This window comes from Desmodus rotundus, chromosome 5, assembly GCF_022682495.2.
Source record: "Desmodus rotundus isolate HL8 chromosome 5, HLdesRot8A.1, whole genome shotgun sequence".
NCBI classification, from domain to species: domain Eukaryota; kingdom Metazoa; phylum Chordata; class Mammalia; order Chiroptera; family Phyllostomidae; genus Desmodus; species Desmodus rotundus.
This window is the reverse complement of record NC_071391.1, coordinates 65,727,960-65,755,410: the sequence shown is the minus strand read 5'-3', so window position 1 is coordinate 65,755,410 and position 27,451 is coordinate 65,727,960. Positions and strand designations below refer to the sequence as shown.

At 37.1% G+C, this 27,451-nt stretch overlaps 1 protein-coding gene across 2 annotated transcripts in view; it reads right to left on the bottom strand.

The window, feature by feature from the left end:
• TRPC6 (transient receptor potential cation channel subfamily C member 6) overlaps positions 1-27,451 on the bottom strand; it is a 116,385-nt gene that overhangs the window by 49,997 nt on the left and 38,937 nt on the right. Inside the window, exon 1 of one of the 2 annotated variants that reach the window (XM_053925727.1) lies at positions 16,235-16,275. The exons of the other annotated variant lie outside the window; for it this stretch is intronic. Coding sequence (XP_053781702.1) covers positions 16,235-16,275 — 41 coding nt within the window. Of the gene's footprint in view, positions 1-16,234; positions 16,276-27,451 lie in introns of those variants that run through there. 2 annotated transcript variants of the gene reach the window in all.

The window sequence follows — 27,451 nt, the reverse complement described above, 5'->3', positions numbered from 1 at the left end:
TAGACATAAAGGGGCATAAGGAGGGAACAGTTACCAGAAGTTAAGCAGGGTAACTGTAAGGCAGAGCATCTGGCATTTATTAGAGGGTAACAGCCAACGCTCGAGGAGAGAACCAGGGGACCTAACACCCTGACCTCATTCTCCTGCCCTCTGCTATCCCACGGTGGCCTCCCGTGAACTGCACGCACCCACCCAAAGGCTGGGAACAGAGGAACATATTCACCTAGTCCACACAGGTCCAAAAGGCATATTTTTAATGACATCTTTGCGACTGGTCTTTCATCCAGAAATAAAGATTTGCTTGTCCTTAAAGGCAGAACTAATATTCGCCTAGACAGAGGATAGTATGCAAATGGTGGAGAGTGGACCAGGAAGCCAAGAAAACAACAGCCAGCGCACGCTCTATCAGTGAATTTGACTGCCGTGATTAATCCCTTCAAAATCACTGATGAAACATTTACACAGAGAAGGTGGTAAGTATATAATTCTTTTTATTATGAGTCACTGATGCATCACCAGTTCTCACCTTTCTGAGCTTATTTCTCCCTTCTCTAAGCTGTCAGGAAAGACACCCACATTCAATTTCAGGCAGGCCATTATCTCTAAATAATGTGCCTTTAAAATTCATCCATCTGCATTTTATGTTGCAACTCACATGAGACTTAGAATGAACCACTCTGATTCTGAGGGTGAGAAGGAGGGTGTGATGTCACAGAAACATTCAGAATTACTAAAACTGTGCATATAGCACAAGCCAAAGCTGCTGACTATTAGAGATAATGTTGCCGAAGAAGTGGATTAAAATAATGGCTCTGGAACATGCTCTCAACTTCTAACACAGGCGCTAGATCCAACTGTTCACCATGCAGATTTCAGTCCATGTGAGCCTGGCATGTTTAAGAGAGCACAGATGTAAAGAAAGAGAAGGTTGGACAATGCAGGGCATTGTTTAATTTATTCAGAAATAAAAGTCGTGGTATGCCTTTCTTTGCTGATGAAGTATGATTTTAGATGCCACCATCAAATCTCACATCCACCATCAGAATCTTAACAGTTCATTCGTTCATTCAATCTTTTGTGTATTTATTCATTAATTTATTGGTTCAAATATTTACAGTTCTAAGCACTGCGCTAGGCACGTGATGAATACAGCAGAAAAAGACACTTAAGTATGGCAGAAAAGAGAGAAGTAAACAAAAGACTGCAGAGCACTAAATGTTATCAAAGGAAAGGTGTCATACATTACATAAATGAATAACAAATACTTTTCAATACAGTCTATGGGTCAGGGAAAGCCTTCTGAATGGATGTTTCTTATTCCAAGAAGGAGGTAGAAGTTAGCAGAGAGGAAAGAAGAGAAGTGGCCCTCCAGGCAGAGAGAACCACACTTGTATAAATCAATAATCCAGAGAAAACAGAAAGATGTCCATTACAGCGGGAATGTACAGGAGATCCCTTCCACAAGGGCCTTCCGATTCCTGGCTCAGTTTAACTGAAGGTGGAAGGCTCGGGGTTAGACGCTGGAGTCTGGATTCTACCGCTGTTCTCAGTTCAGCACTTATGTCTTCCACCTTAGGGCTGAAATGTAAAAATTAGGTAACTCTCAAAGAGATAAAGATTCCAGTTTAAGAGATTCAAGCTTCAGGACTCAAGTATTGGGACTTCAGCCCAAGGAGTTCTGTTCTGACGCTTTTGAGCTCATATAATTCCAAGTCCCAAGTATAGAAAAATTAAGAATAAATCTAGGGTTGCTGAGAACTGAGTCCTTAGGGATCTGGACTCGGGGCAGCTCTGGGGAGCCATGGGAAATGTGGGGAAGAACATAGTTTTGAAGAAAGACAGGCTTCATTGGGAATCCTGGCTCTGCTGAGAAGGAGCTGTGTCACCTCTCTGAGCCACAGCTTTCTTCGTTATAGAATGGATGGGGGAGGCAGGGAAGGGATAGTAGTTACTTCGCAGGGTTACTGTGAAATGGGTGACTTGTGAAATTCCGCTTAAAGTAATTTGATCCCTCATCTATTATGGATTTCAAATCCTTCTTAATCATAATTGTTCAATGCTTTCCAGTTTGAAGATGTTCTGCTTAATAAACAAAATGAAAGCTAAGTAGCTATTAAATACATTCTCTTTCCCCAATACCATCTCTTGCATTTGTACCATGTGCCCAAAACAACAGATTGTCTCTCTTTTTTTTTTCTTGCTTTGTACATCAACATGGCTAAAAAGGAATTTTCATTGTCTTAGTGTTTTTTTTATCTTCAGCATATTCTGTGTTTCAGCCTCGCTAGCATTGTTCTTAAACTTTGTTCTGCTCTTTTCTCTTCAACCCCCAATTGTGTATTAATATTTCCCTGACCCTCCTTGTACACGTGGGCTCTTAAAATCTGAACTCATCTTCATACTCCAGTACCAAGTACAAGACCAGGTATAAAATGCCTTAGGAATCTGAAAGTCGATGAAAAGTAATACAAAGAAAAGGGTTTGAAAAGAAAAATAAGAGCGTCTTGTGTTTGACATTTTTTAGGAGTTTCCCAAAGTATTGTATTCCATATCAAGAACCTATTTTTTAAAAGATTTTATTTACTTTTTTTTAGAGAGGGGAAGGGAGGGAGAAAGAGAGGGAGAGAAACATCAATGTATGGTTGCCTCTTGTGTGTCCCCAAATGGGGACCTGGCCTGCAACTGAGGCATGTGCCCCAACAGGGAATTGAACTGGCAACACTGGTTCACAGTCTGAAGCTCAGTCCACTGAGCCACACCAGCCAGGGCTCAAGAACCTATTTTTTCACTGTACAGTTAGAATGTCACTTACCATCAATAACTAATGTGTACCAACCATACTACATAATTACCTCTGCTGTCAGAGAGTTAAATTTGGGGGGGGAGTGTATCCTGTATTTATGAAGTGTAGGTGCTCAGAACAAGTCACCCCAAATGTGCCTCGGTGGTGTGCTGATTATTTTGAACTAAATGCAAATGAGACCCTGGGGGTTCAAGAGAAACATCCGCCCACTACCTTAACTATCTAGAAGAATTTAAATTAGAAGGCAGGCCCATGATAAGAGCTATAACCAAAAATGACTTTTAACCTATCTGTATGGCAGAGCGAACTAATAATTTCTGAATGTGTGCCTTCCCTGCGGTGACCTTCTGAAATCCAAGACACCTTACCTCATCCCTTACTCAGAATGTCGTATATACCCGTGTTCTTTTTGTCTCTGGACTTCTCATGTATGTGGGGCCTCTGACTCTCATACTAGGGTTTACTAGGGTTATATCCTCCTGTGGGATTGTTCCCTTTATCATTAAGTAGTGTCCTTCTCTGTCTCTTACTACAGCCTTGATTTTAAAGCCTATTTTGTCAGATATACGTACTGCTACCCCAGCTTTTTTTCCTTTCCACTTGCATGAAATACCTTTTTCCAACCCTTCACTTTTAGTCTATGTGTATCTTTTGATCTGAGATGGGTCTCTTGGGGCAGCATATATGTGGATCTTGTTTTCTTATCCATTCAGGGACCCTATGTCTTTTGGTTGGAGCGTTTAAGCCATTTACATTTAAGGTGATTATTGATAAATACATATGTAGTGCCATTTTATTGTTAGACTGTTTTCCTCAGGTTTTTTTTCTTTTTCTTTTTCTTCTTTCTTAAAGCAAGCCCTTTACTATTTGTTGCAGTACTGGTTTGGTATTAACAAACTCCTTTAGCTTTTTCTTGTCTGGGAAGCTCCTTATTTCTCCTTCAGTTTTAAATGATAGCCTTGCTGGGTAAAGAAGCCTTGGTTGTAGGTCCCAGATTTTCATCACCTTGTATATTTCATGCCTCTCCCTTCTACCCTGAAATGATTCTGATGAGTAATGAGATGTAAGTCTAATTGGTGTGTCCTTGTAGGTAACTACCTCTTGTGGCTGTTACGATTCTCTCCTTGTCCTTTAACCTTGTCCTTTTAATTTTGATGTGTCTCAGAGTAGGCCTCTTGGGGTCTAACTTGCCTGGGACTCTCTGAGTTTCCTCAACTTATGTATATTTTTCCTTCACCAGATTATGGAATTTTTCAGTCATTATTTCTTCAAATAGGTTCTTGACTGTTTGTTCACTCTCTTCTCCTTCTGTTATTCCCATGATGTGAATGTCGTTTTGCTTCATGTTGTCCAAAGTGTTTAAACTAACCGTATTTTTTTTATTCATTTTTCTTTTTGCTGCTCTGCCTGGGTGTTTTTTTCTACCTTGTCTTCCAAAATACTGATTTGATCCTCTGCTTCCCTAACCTACAGTTTATTCCTTCCACTATATTATTTATTTCAGATATTGCATTCTTTCTTTCTGACTGGTCCTTTTTTATGGTTTCTATGTCTTTTTGCATATTTTTGAGTACCCTTATAATCATTACTCTAAACTGTCCATCTGATGAATTGCTTACTTCCATTTCATCTAGTTCTTTCAGAAAATTTTCTTTGTCTTTCATTTGGGGTCTATTTCTTTGTCTTCCCATTTTGGCTGCTTCTTTGTATTTTCTACCTGAGCTGTTAAAGTAATCAACTATTACACTGATCAGCTGTTAAACTAATCAAGCTGTAATCAGCAGCCAGGATTAAGCTCCACAACCTGGGGCAGAGTAATTCCTTTGAGCAGGGCTCTTGCTTCCCCTCAGGCTGGTGCCATTCAGAGAGGAGCGCTCTGCCTGAGAGAGTAGCTTCTGCACTATGGTCAATGACTCAGCAATGGATCCTGGCAGCTGGTCCTTCAGTTCTCTCCCCAGAGACACCAACCCCAGACTCTCCTCAAGCATCTCTAGTCCACTCTGCCCTTCCTCTTCTGGCACCCAGGGTAAGTGGCTGCCAACAAAATTTTGTGTTGGCTCTCTGTGAGGCTCTCTGCTTCTCTGGTCTTTTCTCCTTGGCAGACAGAACCCCTGCTGCATTTCACAGTTGGAAGTTATCTGGGTTCCTTTCTGGCCCTAGTGCTGTAGGCTGGGGAGCCCAGCTTGGGGTTCAGTCCCCACACTGCTCAGTGGGAACCCCTGTGCTGCTGAAATATCCCTCTGGCACTTTAGCTGCTTCCCCGTGGGAGCCCAGGCAGCCCTCTTGTGTCTCTCCACACTCCTTACCAAACTTGGTGTGGTGAAGTGTTTTCTTCTGCTGTCCGTGGTTGTAAGGCTTCTCTCCAGCTAGCGTTCAGTTGGTCATTCAGGATGCTTTCTCTACAGTTTAGTTGTAATTCCAGATTCGTCCTGGGAGGAGGTTAGTATAGTTCCACTTCTCTGCCATCTTGGATCCTCTGAAGTCTTTTGGCTTTTTATCATTTTATGTTCATAATGATTGGACTGAGAAAGAAAGTGTTCTTATATAACATTGAGGAAAAGCATGGATTTCACAATTTACGTTTTTTTCCTGACGGAGTCCCAGAGCTACATATCAGGTTAGACAAGACATACGCATTTGTGAAGTACAGTGTGTATGCATATGAGTAAGCATGCACATGTAATACCTTACTGATTGTTCTGATGGATACTCGTGGCTTTTATACGAATAATGGTACACAATTTGAAATTTTAATTAACAAACTATGAAATTATTTACTTACAAAAGGGTATGTTTTAAAATGAAGTAACTAATAATTACTCCTTTTATGTTGTTTTTAGTTCTTTGTTCAAATTACTGCCACCCTAAATCCTTTCATAAAGGCTATGGAACATAAAATATTTTTATCTATGTCTCTATATGTGCATCTATAGCCAGCTCTATATCTGTCTGCATAAGTAAGTTTGTCAAATTATGTATTCTTTATTATTTTAAGCATGTTTGATGGAAAAGGTAAAAGTCAGAAGTATTATACAAATGTTAGTCCCTGAGATACGGACATGCAGAGTCGTCGACCACATGTGAACCGCAAAAGTGATGCAGATCATAGAGCAGCATATGCCATATGATCTTATTTACTAGTATAACCTTACTATGAAATACTTTGGTTAAAAGTTATCTTTAAAATTCAGATATTACCTTAGAGTGTCGTTGACCTCTGTTTACAAGTAACACATCATAAAGAAATGCTTAGCTTGGCACGTGGCATACATCAGGCATGCCATTAATGCTGTTATTATTATTTTATAATTGTTATTAACTCCCATGTGTAGTCTGCTTTCTCTTATCATGGACATCCATGAGTTTGCAGGCCCACTGCCTTTGCCTCATGGTGCTTTCTTAGCCTGAACATATTAGAAAAATATTAACATACTTAGGAGTGTGAGGTCATAAGTAAATGTGTCAATAAAAATTATTTGAGCCAAATAGAATTTTGACAAACAAAAAAGTTTCTCAGATGTTTTCTGAAAAGCTAAGTTGCCCTAAGAAGGCATATAAAAATAATTTATAATTATATAAAATAATACCACAAGCCAATTGGTACCTAGAATCTTGCAAGTATTAAATATTCTTTCGAAGCCATACACCCTGGAATTTCCAACCAATGAGTCAACAGCCCTTTTAGCAAGCAGGAGGCGTGAACCATGACAGATACCATTTTCCTCTTATTAACTATGAAGGAACCGAATTTCAGGTGAAAGCAAAGAATAGTAAGTGCATTTTCTAAGGAATTCTCATGTACTTTACATACCAGACTTGTGGATCCAAAAAAAACTTTATTTTGTAACACAGAGGTGTATAGATCAAAAGGTTAGAAAAGGCTTCAAACTTCACCAAAAACCTCGAAAAATCAGGAAGGATTAAAGGAGTTCACAAACTGCTGAAGATGGGATTAAGGAAGGATGGAGTGGGTGGAGGAGATGCCTTTCTAGGCTAAACACCAGGGCAGGCAGCATCCTGACGGGGGAGCACTGTCCCAAAGGAGCTGCACATGCTGCTGCCTCATTAAAGGAAGTAAGTGGCCTGGGTGGAAGCATGAGTGAGCACTGAGCAGTTTTTGTCCTTTAATAAGGTCCACCGACATACATGGTGTTTTTCAAACTGTTTGTCTTAATACAGAATTAAATGAAGGCAAAATAATAAAATGGTGGAGACTGGGAAGAAGAGATTATTCTATAGAATTGAATAATCTCACAGTTAGGAGGGATCTGAGAAAACTTACTTGTGTAATACTTAGATACCACTTACTCTGTACATGATAGGTGCAATTCTAAACATTATTTTATAGACAGTAACTCGATCCTCAGAACAACACTATGAGGTATACACTATTTGCGCAGATGGGAAAACTGAGAAATAAGAACATAAGTAACTTGCCCTTGGTCATACAGCTCCTGAGTGGCAGAGCAGGGATCTGACCTCAGGAAGTCTGGCCCCAGAGTCTGTACCCTTTACATCTTTAATGCATTGCCTTTCATCTAGGTAGGCACTCAGTGTTACTTTTTCTAGCTTGAAAGGCTGTGCCAGTGATGGGCAACATGCCCAGCTTCTTTGCTAAGAAATATTTTGATTATAATCTTGATTCTAAAAAAAATCTGTTTGTACCTCAGGAAGAGTTAATTTCCAATAACTCTTCCTGAACCCCACAGATACGATGAATAAAGTGAACAGAATTTGAGTCTTTTTGTACTTAACGCAATTTTACTGTCGGTCATATTTTCAGTGAGTCTAAATATGCAGGACCAAATCAGCAACTTTTCCACATTAATTGGTATTGACATTATGTATTATTTTTCTTTTCCCACTCCTTGTAACTGATCTAGTCCCCTCTCATTTCTCCCTTTTCTCTCTGTTCCACTGCACTTCAAACTCTCCTCACCCAAATTATTGCAGAAGTGTCCTAAGTGATCTCTCCACCTCCTCTCTGCCTGTTTGGAGCATACTGGAAGTGGGCTTGTTGGGGGTACCTGAGAAGGAGACAGCTCTGCAGGCTGGAGTTGAGGCAAACTCTATCCTAATATGCAGGCATAGTTGGATGGACAAGAACCAGTATCAGACGAATCACTCATGGTGCTAAGACCAAAGCAAGGTCAGAGGTCACATCAAGCAACCACATGGTACAGTTAAACCTGGAGCATCTTCATCCCAAAGCTGAGAAGCTCAACCCTCAGAGCTTCTCACTTACACAGGTCCCTTTCAAGTCTTCCAAGGTCATTTCCAAGGAACCCTAGTAAGTTAATATTTGTAACTTTGTATTCTGTTTTTTTAAAAAAAGGACCCTTAAAATATATCAGTACCAGGCCCCACAAAACCTAGGTCTTCTTCTGGTTGAAACTATGGTTTACTCTCACCTTCAAAGTGGAATTCAGTTAAGCTGTTTGGAAAGTAGGAAATCAGATGAAATACATCCCTTGAGTCCCACAGGCTGCCTCCACCACCTTTGAGGAATTTGTATTTTGTTTCATAAATTTTGGGGGCTAACCTGAGCTTAAGATAGATCTCTCTATAAAAAATCTTCTCCTCCACCTCTACGTTTGCTGGATTCCTTGAGGCTGGACTCCTCATACCTATCTGGAAGCTTCCATCCCATCTAGTCCAGGAGGCTGCTCTTTCACAGTAGTCTGCAGTCAGGAAGTTCCCTGCGTCCCTGCCCTTCCCTAGTGTTGGCTTCTGCAGTCAGCCCTAGCTCCTTTTCACTTCTGACATAAGCTGTGCTCAAGTTAACATTACAAGGTAAAACAGTAAGGATTTGGTGTAAAGTTATTTAAACCACTTTATCCAAAAGCAAACAAATGCATCGAGAGTTATAATTGATAAATGTCAAGGAAGTTTTAAAAAACAGGTGGCCAAACTCAAAAGATAATAATTGCTTACATTCCTAATCTAACTGAAGGAAAGATTAAATAACAACCAATATATATTTAGCAAGAGAGGGCTCACATCTCTTTAACACACCTACTTCACAGCAAAGTGAATTTTAATCCTATATGATTTTTCAGAAATTAAATCAGTGGTTCATTAAGAAATCCTCAGTTGGATGGCAGAAACCATGGATAGTTCACACCTCTCTATAAGATTTATATGAGAAAATAAATGCATATAAAGCATTTAGGGCGATTTCAAGTTCCCAGGGTTCTCAGAAGTAACATGTTCTCATTTTTATGGTTAACTTAGTTACTAGCCAAATAATTAACTTACTTCATTTTTGTGTTTTGCTTTATCCTTTGTTATTGAAAGTCTTCCTAAAAGATATTTATCCACTTTTGTGTCAAGATAATTAAATCCATTTTTTTCATGATTTGGGACTTCAGAGGACTATAGGGTCATTACTCTGAATATTTCTGTTCACCTCAAATATAGAAAATGTAGAAAACTGGACTGACTCTGAGATATGACTTAGTAGTTTTGCTTATATTTTAGTAAAATCTGTGGTAATAGACCTTTTTCTCCCCTGTGGTTTAACCAGTTTGTGGTTCAAAGCAGAGCATAAAAGCATTACTAATTGGGGGAACAAGATAATCAGCTTTTATTGTATTTATAAGTGAAGATGGAAAGAAAGAAATATTTTGCAGATAAATAACCTGCCTGGAAGAGTTTTAGTTCAATAGTGATAGATTAATGGCTATGGACTGTGAGAACATCCTATAAATAATATTCTTAGAAACATAAAAACAGATGACACCCCACTTGGTTTTAATAAATGCAAAGATTAGAGCAAATAAGATAGCAGCTTCTTTTATATTCTAATTCAGTCTATTTAAACATTCTCTCATCTACTGGATAAATATTTAATCAATATCCACTACATGCTAGGAAATGGGGATGATGTAGGAAAATAGGTAGACAGATTTCTCTCTTCACGGAACTTCCATGTTGATGGGGAAAAAATGGCATTGAAATTGTGAGTACAAATACCCAGTGTTACTGAGGAGCATGGCGTGCTGTGTATGCACTTGAGAGTTCATCTCCAGTCTAGGGTGGGGATCAGGAATATTCTCCTGGAGAAGGTGATATTTAAGCTGAAACGTGATGGAAGAGTATGATGTAGTAGGAAGAGGAAAATGACTTTTAGGAAGAGAAAATAAGGTGATGACCCTTAGGACTCTGGCCTGTTTCTGTAGTCAAGTGAACACCAGGAGGGCGAGAGAAGCAGAGAGCTGGAAGGAGAATGGTGCCCCTGAGAACTCAAGGCTTAGCCAAGGGCTCTAACTTGCAGGCCATGGCAGCCTTTCTTAGGGCTCCAGGAAGCCACTGGAGTGATGTGATGACATGTGTATAGAGATGACTTGGCAGTGTAAGGAATGGATTGCACAGTGGCAAGGAGACCAGTTGGGAGACCACTGCAGCATTCCAGGTGAGAGACGATGACATCCGTTGTTCAGAGGGAGAGGAGAAGATGGATTTGAGAAACTCTTGAAAGGTAGAATTAATAGGATTTACAGACTGAATGGCTTAATAGTGTGGATGAGGAAGGAGTGGAGGATTTTAAGGGATAAGTATGCTGATCAAGTCTCTGGACTGAATATCAGGGCTGTAATGCCACAGTCTACACTTGGAAAAGTAAGACTTGGGATATGGTAATGCAGTCATTGAGTGTCACTTCTTTTAGGAACTCTTTGAGATAATTTCATGTTTTAAGATAAAATCATATTGATACTTCCTATTCAAATTCATATTTAGGACTACAGAGTTTTCCACTTAACCTCTCATATTGTTTCCCTATCTCTTTCATCTATACCAATGGTCCTATGTCTCAAGGACACAAGAAATGGCAGACTATCCCATATATATCCATTTTACTCTGTCCACATTGTACAAAAAATGGTCTCAGGATAACAATATTACTACTACTATCTCTTATACAGTAATTACTGGGAATGGCTTAATTTTTTGCATATGTGCTTTTCATTCTATTTCTATTTTGTAGTAGTTGGATTGTATTTTTTTCTGAACAAATAGCCATTATATACCATACTTTCTCCCCTTCAATATTATTTAGTCTGAGTTCTTTAAGTAACTATACATTTAACACCACCACATGGCCTTATAGTGATGTTTCTCTGTCATTTTGGTAGTTAAAAACATTCAGGGAGGAATCTTGAGAACTATTTCCCTGAGTTCTTGTATATTATTCACAGTTTATCTATATTCTTCGTATTTGAAGCTTAATTTGCTAAATATAAAATCCTTGGCTAAAATTTCTTTCCTTGAGAATCTTAAACATGTTACTGCATTTTCTGTAAGCATAAAATTCTGCTATCAAAAAAGGTCAGATGGTGATGTCACTTTCTTTCCCTTATTAACCACTTGCTGGTCTTGCCCAGATGCTCAATTGGTTTTTATTTAAAGTGCAGTAATTTTACTAGAATATATCTTAATGTTGGTCGTTCTTGGTTGATATTCTTAGGTATGCAGGGTGCTCTTAATATATAATTTCAAATATTCATATTTTTAGTAAAATTTTCTTAAGTGACTGTTGTTAGTGGTGTTTTTTTCTGTTTCTTTGCTTTGTTTTTCATTTTTTCCAGAAACGTTAATTAACTTATGTTGAATCTTCATTACCTACTCTCAATGTTTTTAAATTTCTCTCTAATCCTTTAAATTTCTTCACTTTTTATATTTACTATGTTGTCCTTTTCCACCTTCCATTTCTCTTAAAGCTCTCACTTGTGTTTACTCTCATGTGGATTTTTCTCTTTTATTCCTAACACCTCAGTTCTGTTACCTCTTTTCTGAATTTTTCTCATTTTGATGAATATTGTTCTTTCCCAAGTTGCGTCATACGTCTAAGTCTTAAGCTTGTTTGTAAATAAAGGACTATGTCTATGCTTTGCTGTTGCCTGTTTTTATGTAAAATTGGTTTCTTTGCACTTTTAGGGGGACAACTAAAAGCACAAATAGTTGATGACAACTTTTCCAATGTCACAGAGCTCCCTCTTCTGTCATTTTCGTGCAGCACCTTGCTTCCTGAGATTTCCTGGCTCTGAGTCCCTCCTCCGGTGGGGAGGCTAAATGGTCCTCTAAAATGTCTTCATCCTAATTCCTGGAACCTGTGCACATGAATGTTCCATAGCAAAAGGGACTCTCTAGATATAATCAAGGTTATGGACCATAATATAAAATCCAAGGAGATATCCTGGATTGTCTGTCTAAACCTAATCTAAACCTGTGAGCCCATAAAAGCAGAGGACTTTCTCCAGCTGGAGGCAAGAGAGATACGGCAGAACCAGAGCTCAGACAAATGTGAGACAGAAGAAGGACTCAACTCACATGAAAAGACCATTGTCACTGGCCCTGGCTGGTGTGGCCCAGTGGATTGAATGCTGGCCCGTGAACCAAAAGGTTGCCAGTTCGATTCCAAGTCAGGGCTCACACCAGTGGCGGGGTAGGGGTGGTGAGAGGCAACTACATATTGACATTTCTCTCCCTCTCTTCCTCCCTTCCTCCTATATAAAAATAAATAAATAAAATCTTAAAAAAAATAACACTGTTACTGGCATAGATGCATTTAAGATGAAGAGGGCCTGAACTAGGGAAAACTAGGGAATGCAGGCAGGCCCTAGAAGCTGAAAATGATTCTTGGAATGGATGGCAAGGAAATGGGAACCTCAGTCCTACCACCACATGGTACCGAGCGCTGCCCACAGCCTGAATGAACACAGAAGTGAATTCTTCCTAGAAACTCCCAATAAAAGCCCAGACACCTGATACCTTGGTTTCAGACTCAGAACAGAGAACCAGACAAGACTGCCCAGAATTCTGCCCCATAGAACCATTACTTAAATCACTATTTTGGCCATGTTTTACAGTGTAATTGAAAACAAGCAAATCCACTTTTAAATAGACTTCTTTTTAGCAGTTTTAGACTCACAGCAAAATGGAGTGGGAGGTACAGAAATTCCCCATGTATTCCCTACCCCCATTCATGCCGAGCCTCCTCAGTTACCAACATTCTCCACCAGAGCCATACAATTATCACAAAGGATGAACCTTCATTGACACCATACTTACATTAGTGTTCACTCTTGGTATCGTACATTCTATGAGCTTAAATAAATGTATAATGACATTTATCCATCATTATAATATCATACAGAGTAGTTTCACTGCCTTAAAATTCTTCTGTGCACTTCCTATTCACCCCTCACTGCACCCTAGCCCCCTGCAACTACTGGTCCTTTTTACCATCTCCACAGTTTTGTTTTCCAGAATATCATGATGCTGGAATCATTTCCTGTTGCCTTCTTTCACTTAGTAATATGCATTTAACTTTCCTCCATGTCTTTCATGGCTCCCACTCTTAGTTGAACTTTCTTTTTCCTTTCTCTCTGCCATCCTTACCATTCTTAGTGTTGGCCCTACAGCTTATCTGCTCCCAGAAAGAAACTCTAAAAGCTCAGTTTTGAGATTTTGCAAGGGTTAGACTGCTCTCATGTTTAGAATTTGCCATAAGCCCCTTGCACTCTTGCTACCGGAATGAACAAAATCCTCCCAGTTTCAGCTGCTGTTCTTAGATTGGCCAGGGCCTTCTAGTACATACCTATTGGCTGCTAATCTGTTCTCTGTTTCGCAGATGCCACACTGAGCATCCCTCTGCTTTCTGCGGTTCAGACACTGATAGCAAGCAGGCCTTGTGACTATTGCTGGCTTATCCTATTAGACAGCGTTTGGGGGCTTTGTGGTAATACTCTGTCACCAGTTTTGTTATAAATATTGTCCACTCGTTTTTGGTTTTGCTAAATAATTGCCTTAGTTGTTAATATGTGGGAATTTGAGGACATCTAAAAAACTATGCTGCTTCTGCTGTCACCATCTTTTTAGAATCCCAGGCCTGATTTAGGCATACTTTAAAAAAATTGCTTGCAAATATTGTTCTTAAAAATTGGGTCACAGTTCAATCACCTAATGGCAGCTCCTCTTGTAAGTGAATTTAGTGATAAGTTTCTCTTTAAAGAAAGTTACCTAAAATATATGATGTCCTAGCCTGTCTGTTGTATGAATTTGGGGTGTTTGAAAGTGAGGCCAACCTATATAATGCAGACCAGATTCATCAATGCTGAGAAATTGGCAAGTGGTGAAGTAATAGCCATTCGGAGTCAATCTCAGATCCATTTCAATAAGATCATTTTTTTTCTGTAATTAATTACAGATTTGAAACATAAAATCACTTTTTAAGCTTTCAGTTATGTCAAAACACAGCAAGAAATTGAGTGAGTTATATAAGAAGATTAAAAAGTTATTCAAAACTTTTTTAGTTCCTCCTAGCACTGAGCAATGAATATCTGAAAAACTTTCTGTTTTCTAGGAAGTGCTGAAACAATTATCAGCAGTGGGAATGAGGTAACACCATGGTGGTAGACACAGCAAAGGCTGCATAAAGGCTTCTGTGGAACAGCTGCGGCCAGAAGGGTGCCAGCGCTCAACAGCAGATGAGGAAATAGAGAGCGGTGCGGGGTGCGAGGAATAATTTGAGAACCGAGGAGATGTAGGCACTCAAAACAGTTATCATTTTCACTTTTATTACTCTTAAAGACATGAAAGAAAGAAAATGGTGGTATTATTCACAGTATATATATTAAAAAAAATTATCATCTGCATTTTTCCAGGTTTATGTAGTGTTAAATGTCTGCATTTATCATACATGCTTGGAATATGTTGAAATTCATTTTTTGTTTAACTGAGTCACCACATATAAAAATGACTATATTTCTCATAGTTTCTATGAAACAGAAAGCTGTGGCCAGGGTCAGGCTGAATGGGTGGTATATGATCAGGGAATTCTTCACTCACTGTTTCTGACTAGATGTCCCCCTCAGGCCTACTGTGCCAAGGACTGCAAACCACCTTGAAGGGTGTTGGACTAGAGGATACTGTTTGCATCTGTCACTCAGTGATGAAGAAAGCCAGCACTACCCTATTAGTATTCTCTATAATTCAAGAATTAAATCTCAGGAAGTGCTAATATAGATGCATGTTTATCATTGTTAATGACAATGTGTTCTCGTGGACAAGAGGGTGGACGTAAAGCAGAACTCCAACCAGGAACTATCCATAAAGTTTCGGTTCTCTTGAAAGCATATACTCTCTCTGGAAGACGGGAGTGTGTGAAAATATCAGGCTACGCAGACCATTCAGGTCGGCATCAGCAATTGTCAGGGCTGACGTGTTACTGGTACACTGGCTGGTGGATGCTGTTGTTAAAAGAGAAGACAAAGCCCTAGATCAAATCTTACAATAATTAAAATTGAAAACATTATTGTCTTGAGTTTAGTGATTTTCTCTAGTGTCTAGTGTCTTGGTCTCTAGTGTCTTGACCATCATGATCCAAGGACACGATCTGAGATACAGACTCAATTAGAAGCGCAGGGTCTTTCTCGCGCCCCTCCGAGACACCCATCTAAGTAGGTAATAACTTAACGCTAAAATCAATCATAAATAGGGTGCCAAACAGCTCCTCATGACTGAAAAAATATAGATTGGTCACTTATTCCATCCCACTGATGAAGACAGTGCTTTTACATGACAATTTAAAAGCACATCTTACTGTAACAGACCTAACTCTGTTAGGTGGTTTTGCCAGTTTGTCTTGGGTGAACACCTACCCAGCTGGCTAATAATCACTACTGAAGTCAGCAATCAAACCAGTTGATGTTCAGAAGCCAAATGATGCCTGTATCCTAAGTTTTACCGTGGGCGAGTGCTTCACTATCTAAAATCTAAACCCTTTGTGATGAGACCTAAAAAGCAACGCCACTCAGAAAAACACAAAGCAAAACTCAAGAGAGAATAGTATCTACTAAAAAGTAAAAATATTTTGCCATTGAGGCCATGAAATAAAGTAAAATTTTGAGCAAATCTTTATAGCTAGATTTGGATAAGTAACATCATGCTTAGTCAGTGTGACATGGGTATAAAACTAAATAATAAAAAATGGAAATTAAATATGAATCTAAACAGATTAACATGCTATAGATATTAGACCCCAATGTAGGGGATCAAAATTTAGAAGTAAACATATGAGAAAATCTTCATAACCTTAGATTAGACAAATATTTCTTAAATAGCTTGAAACCATTAAAAATTGATAAGCTATACTTCATCAAAATTGAAAAACTTCTGCCCTTTGACAGATACTAAGAAAATGGAAAGACAAACAGCATACGGGGAGAAAATATCTATAAAACACATATGTGATAAAGGCCTTGTATCCAGGATATACGCATATGAAACTCGTACAACTCAGTAAGACAGTTTAAAAATGAAAGGGCCAAAGATTTAAAGGCACTTCAACAAAGCAAACATACAAATGGCCAATAAACACATGAAAACAAGCTCAACTTAATCATCAAATGAACAATTTAAAAGACTCACAATACCAAGTTTGTCAAGGGTGTGGAGAACCTGGAGCTCATACATTGTTGTTGGGAATGCAAAACTGTACAGCCAACTGTACTTGAACACCAATAAAAAATAAACTAAAAACACAAAGAAAAGAAAAGCACTTTGTCAGTTTCTGATAAAGTTAAACCTGCATGTACCCTATGATATAGCAATCCCACTCCAAGATAAATGAAAACATATGTTTATACAAATATCTCTATGCGAATGTTCATAGCAACTTTATTAACAATAGAAAAAACCTGGGAAAAATCCTGATGTCTATTAACTTGTGAGTGAATATATAAATTACCATAATCCACCCAACAAAATACTACTCATCAATAAAAATGAATGAGCTGCCGAGATATGCAATAACATGGATATACCTCAAAAGCATTCTGTTAAGCTAAGGAAGCTAGAAACCAAAAGCATGTGTATTTCCATTTGTACGACATTCTAGGAAAGGCAAAATTATAGAGACCAAAAAAAAAAAGCCAGTGATTACAAGGGAACGGGATCAAGAGAAGAAAAGTTGGGGGTGATAAAAAGATCTATATTTTTCTTTTGGTGGTAGTTTCATGACGGTATCTGCCAAAACTCACTGAACTGTATGCTTAAGAGGGGTGAATTGTACTGTATTGTAATTTATTGCTCAGTACAAGTTTTTCAAAAATTAGGTTTCATGCCAACTGAATCACTTAGATTTTTTAAATGCTGTGGGAATTTACTTGGTTCAACTATTGCTGTAAATTAACATGTATCCAATGAGCCATATACAGTTATTTTCACTACATGACATGTTTAGACTTAAGAAGAGCAATTTTTGAAGTAAAGTCAAATTAGTAGCTTGTCTACATCTCATACATCAATGCACAGTTCTGGAAAATACCATAGAAAAGAGATATTTCCCGGGTCTTCAAATTACTACATGCTTTGTGAACTTTCAAGGAATGGGAGCACCATTCAATTTTCTGAGTGTAGGATCTCTGCCCTCTCAGTATGTTGGGAATTTGTGGGGCTGGATTCATGAAGATCACCTTTAAGTATGTGACTCCTGTAAGAGCTGTGCTTCTGAGGGAGAAACAGGTCTGTACTAGTCTTTATACACATCCATATCATGTACATGTACCCATAACATTGCTACCATATTTGACAGAAAATAAAATTAATATGTTTACAAAGCAGATTGGCCTCTGTCTATAATCCATAAACTAGCTTTCCTGGATTATAGTGTTTACTAGTGCGCCTGGGTCTTTTGACTGCTAACCTGACTCTGTTAACCATCGCAGTCTCCTGATGAAAAGCCAATGTTTGGATAAAGTGCTCATCTAGCTTTATTTATTTAGCTTTGTCTATCCAGCACTCATTCAGCCCTGATACCTCTCTTATAATTTAGCTAACACATTAGAAGTTTTTCACCAATGCTTCAAATAATGTTTAAGCAGATGATGGAGGCCTTTATCATCTTTTCTTCCTTCGACCACCCCATCCCTCCATTTTCCTTATTCTACTGAGGTAAACTTTATTTTTCACATCAACTACTAAACATAGACATCAGTTTTATCTGACCCATTTGTCCTTGTAAAATCCCCATTGCCACCTAGTTTCCACACAGAAGGGCCCTCCATTTATGTTTTGCATAGGACTACTCTCTTGTTCCATTCTATGAATAGGGCAATAAAGAAGAGAAGAAAGTAAAGATGAATTAATTACTTGAGTTCACAAGAAATAGAGAAGTGATGGATTTAGGGTCACACTTTAGAGCTTTTTATATTCAGACTCAGGTGATAAGAAGAGAAAGGTAGCAGCTACAAACATTTCAAGGGAACATAATGGTTCCTTGATAGCAATTAATTGAATAAATACATGTATAAATTAACAAATGAGTAAATGAAGTGGCCAGAGAAACCTGAATTGGAATTCTAGATCTTTCACTGAGTACCTAAAAATTTGGGCAGGCTACTTAGCCTTTCTGACCTTTGCTCTTTTCACTTACAAGATGGAAATAATAACACTCACTTTGCAAAACTGACCTTCAGATTAGATATGATATATATGAAGCACCCAGCACGTCATTTGGGAAGTATGGGATTTTCAGAAAAGTATCATGCAGCTGCAGGAAAAATGTTTGACCAAATTCAACTTCTATTTATAATTTAAAAAAAGAAGTCTCTTACCCAACCAGCAAACCAGGAATAGAAAGGAACTTAGTCTGACAAAATACAGCTATAAAAAAATAGGAAATGCAAAGAGCCAATTGTAGCTGAGAAATTCTTGAAGAAAGAGAACCAGCAAAAAAGACTTGCCCTATTAGATTAAAGACTAATTGCAAGGCATTGGAAGTAAAGTATAATATTGGCATAGTAATAGGTAAACAGAGCAAAATTTAAAAATAAGGTAGCATTAACAGACCTATGGGCACTTTTTTATAAAGCCAGGATGATATTACAGATTTATGAGGAAAGAATAAAATATTTAATAAATGATGCTGATAAAATTGGTTTTCTATATTGAAAAAAATAGTTTATCCCTACCTAACATAAACAAAAAATAATCCCAGGTAGAAAAATTACCTAAATGAGAAAAACAAAAATACAAGGCTATTGAAAGACAATACAGAAAAAAAATCTTCATACCTTCAGTATAAGGAAGGATTTTTCAAGAAAACACAAAAGTACTAATCATAAAGAAAGTGTTATTAAATTAGATATGTTAAATTTAAGAACTATTAATAAAAAATAAGTAAAAAGCACCCTGGCTGGGTGGCTCAGTTGGCTGGAGCATCATCCCATACACCAAAAGGTCAAGGTTTCTATCTCTGGATGATGGGGAGCATGCAGGAGGCAACTGATTGATGTGTGTATGTGTGTGTGTGTGTGTGTGTGTGTCTGTCTCCCACCCTCTCCCTCTCTCTCTCAAAAATCAATAAATATATCTTCAGATGAGGATAAAAAAATAAATTAAAGGCAAACCACATAATAGAACATAACTGCAACACTTCTAACCCCAAAATCACCAGTGTCCAGAATAGCCAGAGAACTTCTATAAAGCAATATGACAAAAGTAGGCAGCCTACTAGGGGAAAAAAAGGTAGAAAACTTGGCCAGGCACTTAAAAAAAGAGAACTACCAAACAGGTAATAAATATGTGAAAAATGTGTTCCACCTCTTTAATAATTAAGAGAAAAAATTAAATTAAATTAATATTACAATGCAACGCTATTATACTTCTACCAGATTCACAAATATTAAGACATCTAGAATACCTGTTATTGGCTGAATTGTACCCCTCCCTTCCAAATTCCTATGTTGAGATTCAAAACCTCGACCTCAGAATATAATGTTATTTGGAGATAGGTAACCAAGTCAAAATGATGTCACTAGGGGAGGCTCTAATCTGATATGATGCTATTCTTATCAAAAAGGAAAATTTGGACCCAAAAACACATACAAAGGGAAGACAATGTGAAGATGCCATTGACAAGGAGAGAAGCCTGGAACAGATCCTTCTTTCCCAACTCTGTGAAACAAGCGGCCTGCTGATGACCTGATCTCAGACTTCTAGCCTCCGGAACTGTGAGACAATAAATTTCTATTTTTTCCACAGCCCAGTTTGTGGTACTTTGTTACAGCGACCCTAGCTAACTAATACAATATCTAAGCCAAGTGTTGTTGAGGATGTAGAAGACTTGGGAGGAGGATTCTCAAGTCCTGTTGAATGGAATATAAACTAGTACAACCACTTTGAAAGCCAGTTTGGCCTTATCTGGTAAGGTTGAAGTTTATATCAGGCCCTAACAATTCCACTCAGGTACGTACCCTAAGGCTGGGCTGGTCAATAGAACTTTCTGGAGTGATGGAAATGTTCTATACATGGTGCTGTCCGATACTATCACTAGAAGTCACATGTGGTTATTGAACCCTTGAAATGTCATTAACACAAGTGAGGAACCAAATTTTTAATTTTATTTAACCTTGACTAACTTAAATTTAAATAGTCACTGTCTAGTTCTTGTGATGGTTGATGGTGCAGCCCTACGCAACTCAAATAAACATGCACACGGGGATGTTTACAGTAGCACTGAGTATAATAGTGCAAACCTAGAAAGAACACAGGTGTCTTTCGGTAATATCATAGTAAGATAAATTATGGTAATTTATACAATGAGACACTGTACAGTAATGAAAACTAATGATGTAGAGCTACACATCAAATTGATGAATCTCAAAATTATAATATGATTAAATAAAGCAAGAAATAACAGAATGCAAATGAATAATTCATTTACATAAAGTTCACACCATATGTTGTTTAAGTATAAATACATAGGTGGTAAACAGTAAAGAAAAACAAAGAAATGATCATTACAAAAGCACGTTGGAAAGAGGCACATGGAGTCTTCTGGGTTTTGCAAATGCATTTCTTGACCTTGGCATTGGTTATATAGAGTTCATTTTACAATTAGTAGTTAAGTTGCACGTGTATGTTTTATTTATTTTTCTGTAAATGTGGTATGTCTCTCAAAAAAGAATGACGACAAAATTAGTTTTCATTACTCTTAGACATTGTTTTAAATTAATGTTGCTTTTCTTTCACAAACATATTTAATGTATGAACATAAAACCATAGTTAATATTTTTAGTAGAAATCCGAATCCTGAAGTTCTTTAATATACCTGAATCTTTCGATTTAAACGCACAATACAACAACCATATACGATACACTTTCTTTACACGTCTCCTCTTATCTACACCGTAGGTGACCCACTGTGGTGCACCTGGAAAGCAAACTCCCTGATGCTCTTACCACAGTGAATGCTTGTGGCTAATGTCCATGACACCGCTGCTCCAACAGCTCCAACAAAAAACAGTTATGTATTTGCATTAACAGAGTAGGGACGTAAACTGAGATTTGTCAATTTTATGAAGAGTAATTTGCAGTCTTTAGTAAACTTGATAAGGGAGAGTCTGTTAAGAAAAAATGCTCTATAATTCGACTGAGCAAAGCAACTAGAAAGATGGAATCTACAAAATTTTATACTCCAGTTGTTTTGGAGTTTTTACCTTATCATTCTATGTTTAAACATGATACTGTAAATGAAAATGTATGTAATTTACTGTGGTTGAAAGGAGAAAGACATGAAGCACCAATCATTGGCCCTAAGTCTTGAATATGCTCAAGGAAAAACCTTGGCACTACATCAAAATATTGGTGACTGTACAATCCTAATGTCAGCTTTCCCTGAAAATATTGAGCTATAGGTAAACATCTTTCATAAATCTGTGCTTCAATTCACTCTTTCAGTTAAACTATTAACTACTAGTCCCAACAGGATCAGATAAGAGGGCATTTGTATTGTATTTTCAACAAATTAGTGTATGGAAAAATGGGCAAGAGAAGGGCACTGGAAGTTGACTTTAAAAAACTCCCCCAGATTGCAAATGTTTTCAAAAGTCTTGTGTAGGCCTATTGCCTCCATCTTCTCACCCCTATATTCTCCTCAACATATTCTAATCAGGGTTTTACATTCAGTGTTCTTGATTTCCCCTAGGTATCTTTATACCTAGGATCTAGGTGGACCCTAAAATTCCCCAGTGCTTATAAATATTAATATAGTAAAATTTTTCTTTTTTATATGGTAAATAACAAAACAGTTCAAGTTTTCCAAAATGTGCATAGGAAGAATGGCATAGAGCAAAAACCTTTGTTGCCAAGAACATTTTTTTGGATCCAGTACATGATTTAGAAATCCCCAAACTCTCCTTGATTTACGTATACTCTGGGGGAACCATCAATTTCTGTTATAGCTCAGCTTCAGATGTCTCTTCCTGTCTGTCATTTAGAAAGTCGTGAGTCTATACTGAAACTTTGCACAGAAAACAGACCACCCTAACAGGCGTCCAGGTGGTGATCTTTCTGTGTTTCAGACTTGTGCCCTAAGAGACTCCCCAAAGGCCAGAAGTATACTAACAGAGGGACATGGAGAATGAAACAGGCAGACACGGTCATATTTCCTTTGGTCTCAGTAGGCACTGTATGGTCCTAGCCTGCTGGCTCTCTTCTCCTACTCATTAATTTCCAATATTCAGGATTATAAGCAAACTAAGGAACACTAAAATGAGCCTACTAGCCAGTTCAGATACCAAACCGTAACTGTTATGTCAGTAAGTATGTTACATTCAAATATATTCACACAAACTTCTCAAAAATAAACTGTCTTTAGCACCCGGCTGGTGTGGCTCAGTGGAGTGAGTGTGGGCCTGTGAACCAAAGGGTTGCTGGTTCAATTCCCAGTCAGGGTACATGCCTGGATTGCAGGCCAGGTCCCTGGTAGGGGGTACAGAAGAGGCAACTAACACATTGATGTTTCTCTCCCTTTCTCCCTCCCTTCCCCACTCTAAAAATAAATACATAAAATCTTTTTTTTTAATTTTTAAATTATTTTATTGTTGTTCAATTACAGTTGTCTGCATTTTCTCCCACCTCTCTACCCAACCCCAGCCAAACCCACCTCCCTCCCCTGCTTCCACCCTCCCTTTTGGTTTTGTCCATGAGTCCTTTATAGTAGTTCCTGTAAACCCTTCTCCCCACTGTCCCTCCCCCCCCAACCTTTGGCTATTGCTAGATTGTTCTTAACTTCAATGTCTCTGGTTATATTTTGTTTGCTTTTTTCTTTTGCTGATTATGTTCCAGTTAAAGGTGAGATCATATGGTATTTGTCCCTCACCGTCTGGCTTATTTCACTTAGCATAATGCTCTCCAGTTCCATCTATGCTGTCTCAAAGGGTATAATAAAATAAAGGAGATGCCCATGAGGACTTCAAGATTCCTTAAAGTCTTGCCATATACACTGAAGCTATTGTTTCAATAATGGGACTAATATAGGATTTCTATAAACCAACCATCATCCAAGTAAATTTCAACAGAGTGGGCTTTCTGTAATGTAGTTTTCTCCTATCTTGTGCTATATACTAGGCATTTAAAATTTACCACCTCATTTAATCTTCCCAACAGCCTAAAAAATAGGTATTATACTTATGTCACAGATAAGAAAAGTGAAATTTAAATAAGTCAAACAGCTTGTCCAGGATGACACAAGCCATTTAATCAAGGTTAGACTTCAATTCCATAACAGCAAAGCCAGTATACCCTTTCTTTTGCAGGAGATGATGCATCTGTCAATAATCAGGCTTATTTATAAAAAGAATACTGAAATGAAAGAACTATTCAAACTTTTTAGAAATCATTTAGAATACAATGCAGCTACTAGAAAGAATGGAATAAATCTAAAGTTGCTAAAATACAAGATTCTACAAAATACACACATGACTGACTAAAATAATATGATATAGAAAGGTATGCAAAATAATCTGATTTTGGTGTGTAAAATATATATATATATTTGTTTTGATATTGTACATGTAAAACACATGCACACATAAGATTGCATATGTATAGACATTTTCTGTAAGTACGTATAAGAAATTATCAGTGGGTATGTGGGGAGTAGTGGTGAGGGTAGGGTTTATACCTGGACATTTAAATTTCACCTTTCTATAGTTTCTGTTTCTATAGTTATAGTTTCAGGCTCAAATATCACTTTTTTGTTAAAGAACAACGTAGTTGTCTTTTTCTTAATGGTGTGTGTTCGCATCAGGAGATAGGTCTACTACTAGGAGGAACTGGACGCCGTGTATGACTGCTTCAATCACCTGGAATGATCTAAGAGCAAGTGAGATAAAAAGTTAACCACCCATGTTAAATGAAAACTCGAGCCTAGAAAAACACCTGATTTATCTTACAGTTTGATTTTAAAAAGATATGTCATAAAACAAAAGAATTATTTATTGAAATTATATGAGGATATTTTATTTCCTCCCTTCCAATTTGGATGCCTTTTATACCTTTTTCTTGTATGATTGCTGTCACTAGGACTTCCAGAACTATGTCAAATAGAAGTGACAAGAGTGGGCATCCTTGTCTTGTTCTTGACCTTAAAAAAACTTTCACTTCACACCAAAACTTTCAACTTTATGGTGTAACTGGATTTGGCATGTATGGTCTTTATTATGTTGAGGTACATTCTTTCTATACCTAATTTGTTGAGAGTTTTAAGTCATGAATGCATGTTAAATTTTGTCAAATGCTTTTTCTGTATCTATTGGGATGGTCATATGACTTTTCTTCATTTTGTTAATGTGTCGTATCACAATTATTGCTTTGCATATGGTGAACCATGTTTGCATCCCATGGATAAATACCACTTAATCATGACGTATGATCTTTTTTTAATTTTTTGTTGCATTCAGTTTGTAATAATCATTTCTGAATCAATGTTTATCAGGGATAGTGGCCTATAATTTTCTTTCCTTGTAGTGTCCTTGTCTGTGTTTTGTATCAAGGTAATCCTGCCTCAAAATATGAGTATGAAAGTGTTTCTTAAAAATTTTTGGAAGAGGTCAAGAAGTATTGGTATAGATTCTTCTTTAAATGTTTTCACCAGTGAAGCCATCTCATCCTGGACTTTTCTTTGTTGAGAGATTTTTGATTGTTGAATTAATCTCCTAACTTCTTATAGGTAATATTTAGATTTTCTATTTCTTCCTGATTTAGACTTGGTAGGTTGTATATTTCCAGGAATTCATCTAGTTCTTCTACATTATCCTACTTGCTGGCATATAATTGTTTATAGTAGTGTTGTATGATCCTTTGCATATCTGTGGTATCACTTGTAATGTCTCATCTTTTATTTATAATTTTATTTATTTCAGTCTTCTCTTTTTTTTCTTCATCAAGCTAAACATAATTTTATATATAGAAAACCATAGTCAACCAGAAAGAATAAAATACTTAGAAGAAATTTTAACCAAGGATGTGAAAGAGCTATACACTGAAAACTATAAAACATTAATGAAAGATATTGAAGGCAACACAAATAAATTGGAAAATATCCTATATTCATAGATTAGAAGAATTTTATTATTAAAATGTACATAGTACCCTAAGTGATCTACAGATTCAGTTCAATTGAAGGCAGTCCTGAGAAGGAAGTTCATAGCAATATAGTTCTGCCTAAAAAAGATAGAAAAAATTCAACTAAACGGCCTAACCCTACATCTACAAGAACTAGAGGAACAACAACAAATAAAGTCCAGAGCGAACAGAAGGAAGGAAATAATCAATATCAGAGCAGAATTAAATGACATAGAGACTAAAAAACAATTAAAAGGATCAATAAATCCAGGAGCTCTATGAAAAGATAAACAAAATTGACAAGCTTTTAACCAGATTCATCAAGAAAAAAAAGAGAGATGACTCAAATAAATAAAATCAGAAACAAAAGAGAAGAAATTACAACTGATACCACAGAAATACAAAAGATCTTAAGAAAATACTATGAACAACTATATGCCAAGAAATTTGAAAACCTTGGCAAAAAGGACAAATTTATAGAAATATATAATCCTCCAAAATGGAGTCAAAAAGAAGCAGAAAGCCTGAATAGACCAATATGAGCTAGTGAAATTGAAGCAATAATCAAAAAACTCCCAGCACATAAAACCCTGGGATGGATGGATTCCCAGGAGAATTTTATCAAACATTTAGAGAAGAGCTAGCCCCAATTCTTCTCAAACTATTCCAAAAAATCCAAGAAGAGGGAAGACTCCCAAACTCTTTTCATTAGGCCAGTATCATCCTAATTCCAAAACCATACAAAGACACAACAAAAAAAATAAACTACAGGCCAATATCGCTGATGAACAGAGAAGCTAAAATCCTCAACAAAATACTGGAAAATTGGATCCAGCAATATATTAAAAATATCATACACCATGACCAAGTGGGATTCATCCCAGGGATCCAAGGAAGGTACAATATATTCAAATCAATAAATGTAATACATCACATAAACAGTACAAAAGACAAAAAACACATGATCATATCAATAGATGCTGAAAAAGCATTTGATAAGGTACAGTACCCATTTATGATAAAAACACTCAGCAAAATGGGAATAGAGGGAGCATACCTCAACATAATAAAGGCCATGCATGAGAAACCTATAGCCAACATCATACTCAGTGGGCAAAAACTAAAAGCTTTCCCACTAAGATCAGGAACAAGACAAGGATGTCTGCTTTCACCTTTTCTATTCAACATAGTATTGGAAGTTCTAGCCACAGTGATCAGACAAGAAAAAGAAATAAATGGCATCCAAATTGGAAAGGAGGAAATAAAGCTGTCACTGTTTGCAGATGACAAGATAGTGTACATAGAAAACCCCACTGACGCCACCAAAAAATGACTTGACCTAATAAATGAATTTGGTGCAGCCAGGAAAACAGTAGGAAGTTTCCTCAAAAAATTAAGAATAGACCTACCATATGACCTCTCAACCCTTCATTGGGTTCCCACCTAAAAATTTGAAAATGCTTATACAAAAAGATATATGTAATCCCTATGGTCCTTGCAGCATTATTCACAAAAGCCAAGACATTAAAAAAAAACCCTAAGTGTCTTCTGATGGATGACTAGATAAAGATGATGTGGTACAAATATACAATGGAATGTTATTCAGCCATAAAAACATGAAATATTGCAATTTACAACATGAATGGATTTTGAAAGCATCATGCTAAGAGAAATCAGTCAGACAGAAAAGGACAAGAGAAGAACAATAAGATTTTACTCATACATATGATATAAAACAAAAAACCAAACCCATACAGAGAACAGAATGGTGGTTATTGGAGGTTATTATATACATATTGGAGGACGAAGAAGATAAAAGAGGTCGGATATATGGTGAGCACACAATGGAGTATATACAGATGTCATATTATAAAGTTGTACACCTGAAATTTGTAGTGTTATTAACTGATGTAACCCCAATAAATTTAATTTTTTAAAGAAGTAGAAATGTGATTGCCAGGGACTTGGGGGAAAGAGTCATGGGAGCTATTGTTTAAAGGATATAGAGATTCAGTTCTGCAAGATAAAAAAGCTCTGGAGGTGGAGGTGATGATGGTTGCACCACAGTATGAATGTACTTATAATACCGAACTCTACACTTAAAAATGCTTAAGATACTAAGTTTTGTGTTATGTGTATTTTACCACACTAAAAATTTTTAATTAAAAAAATTATGTGAGAATAATAAGTCAACTATACGAAAGGATAATTATTTATATTATTTACACCTCATAT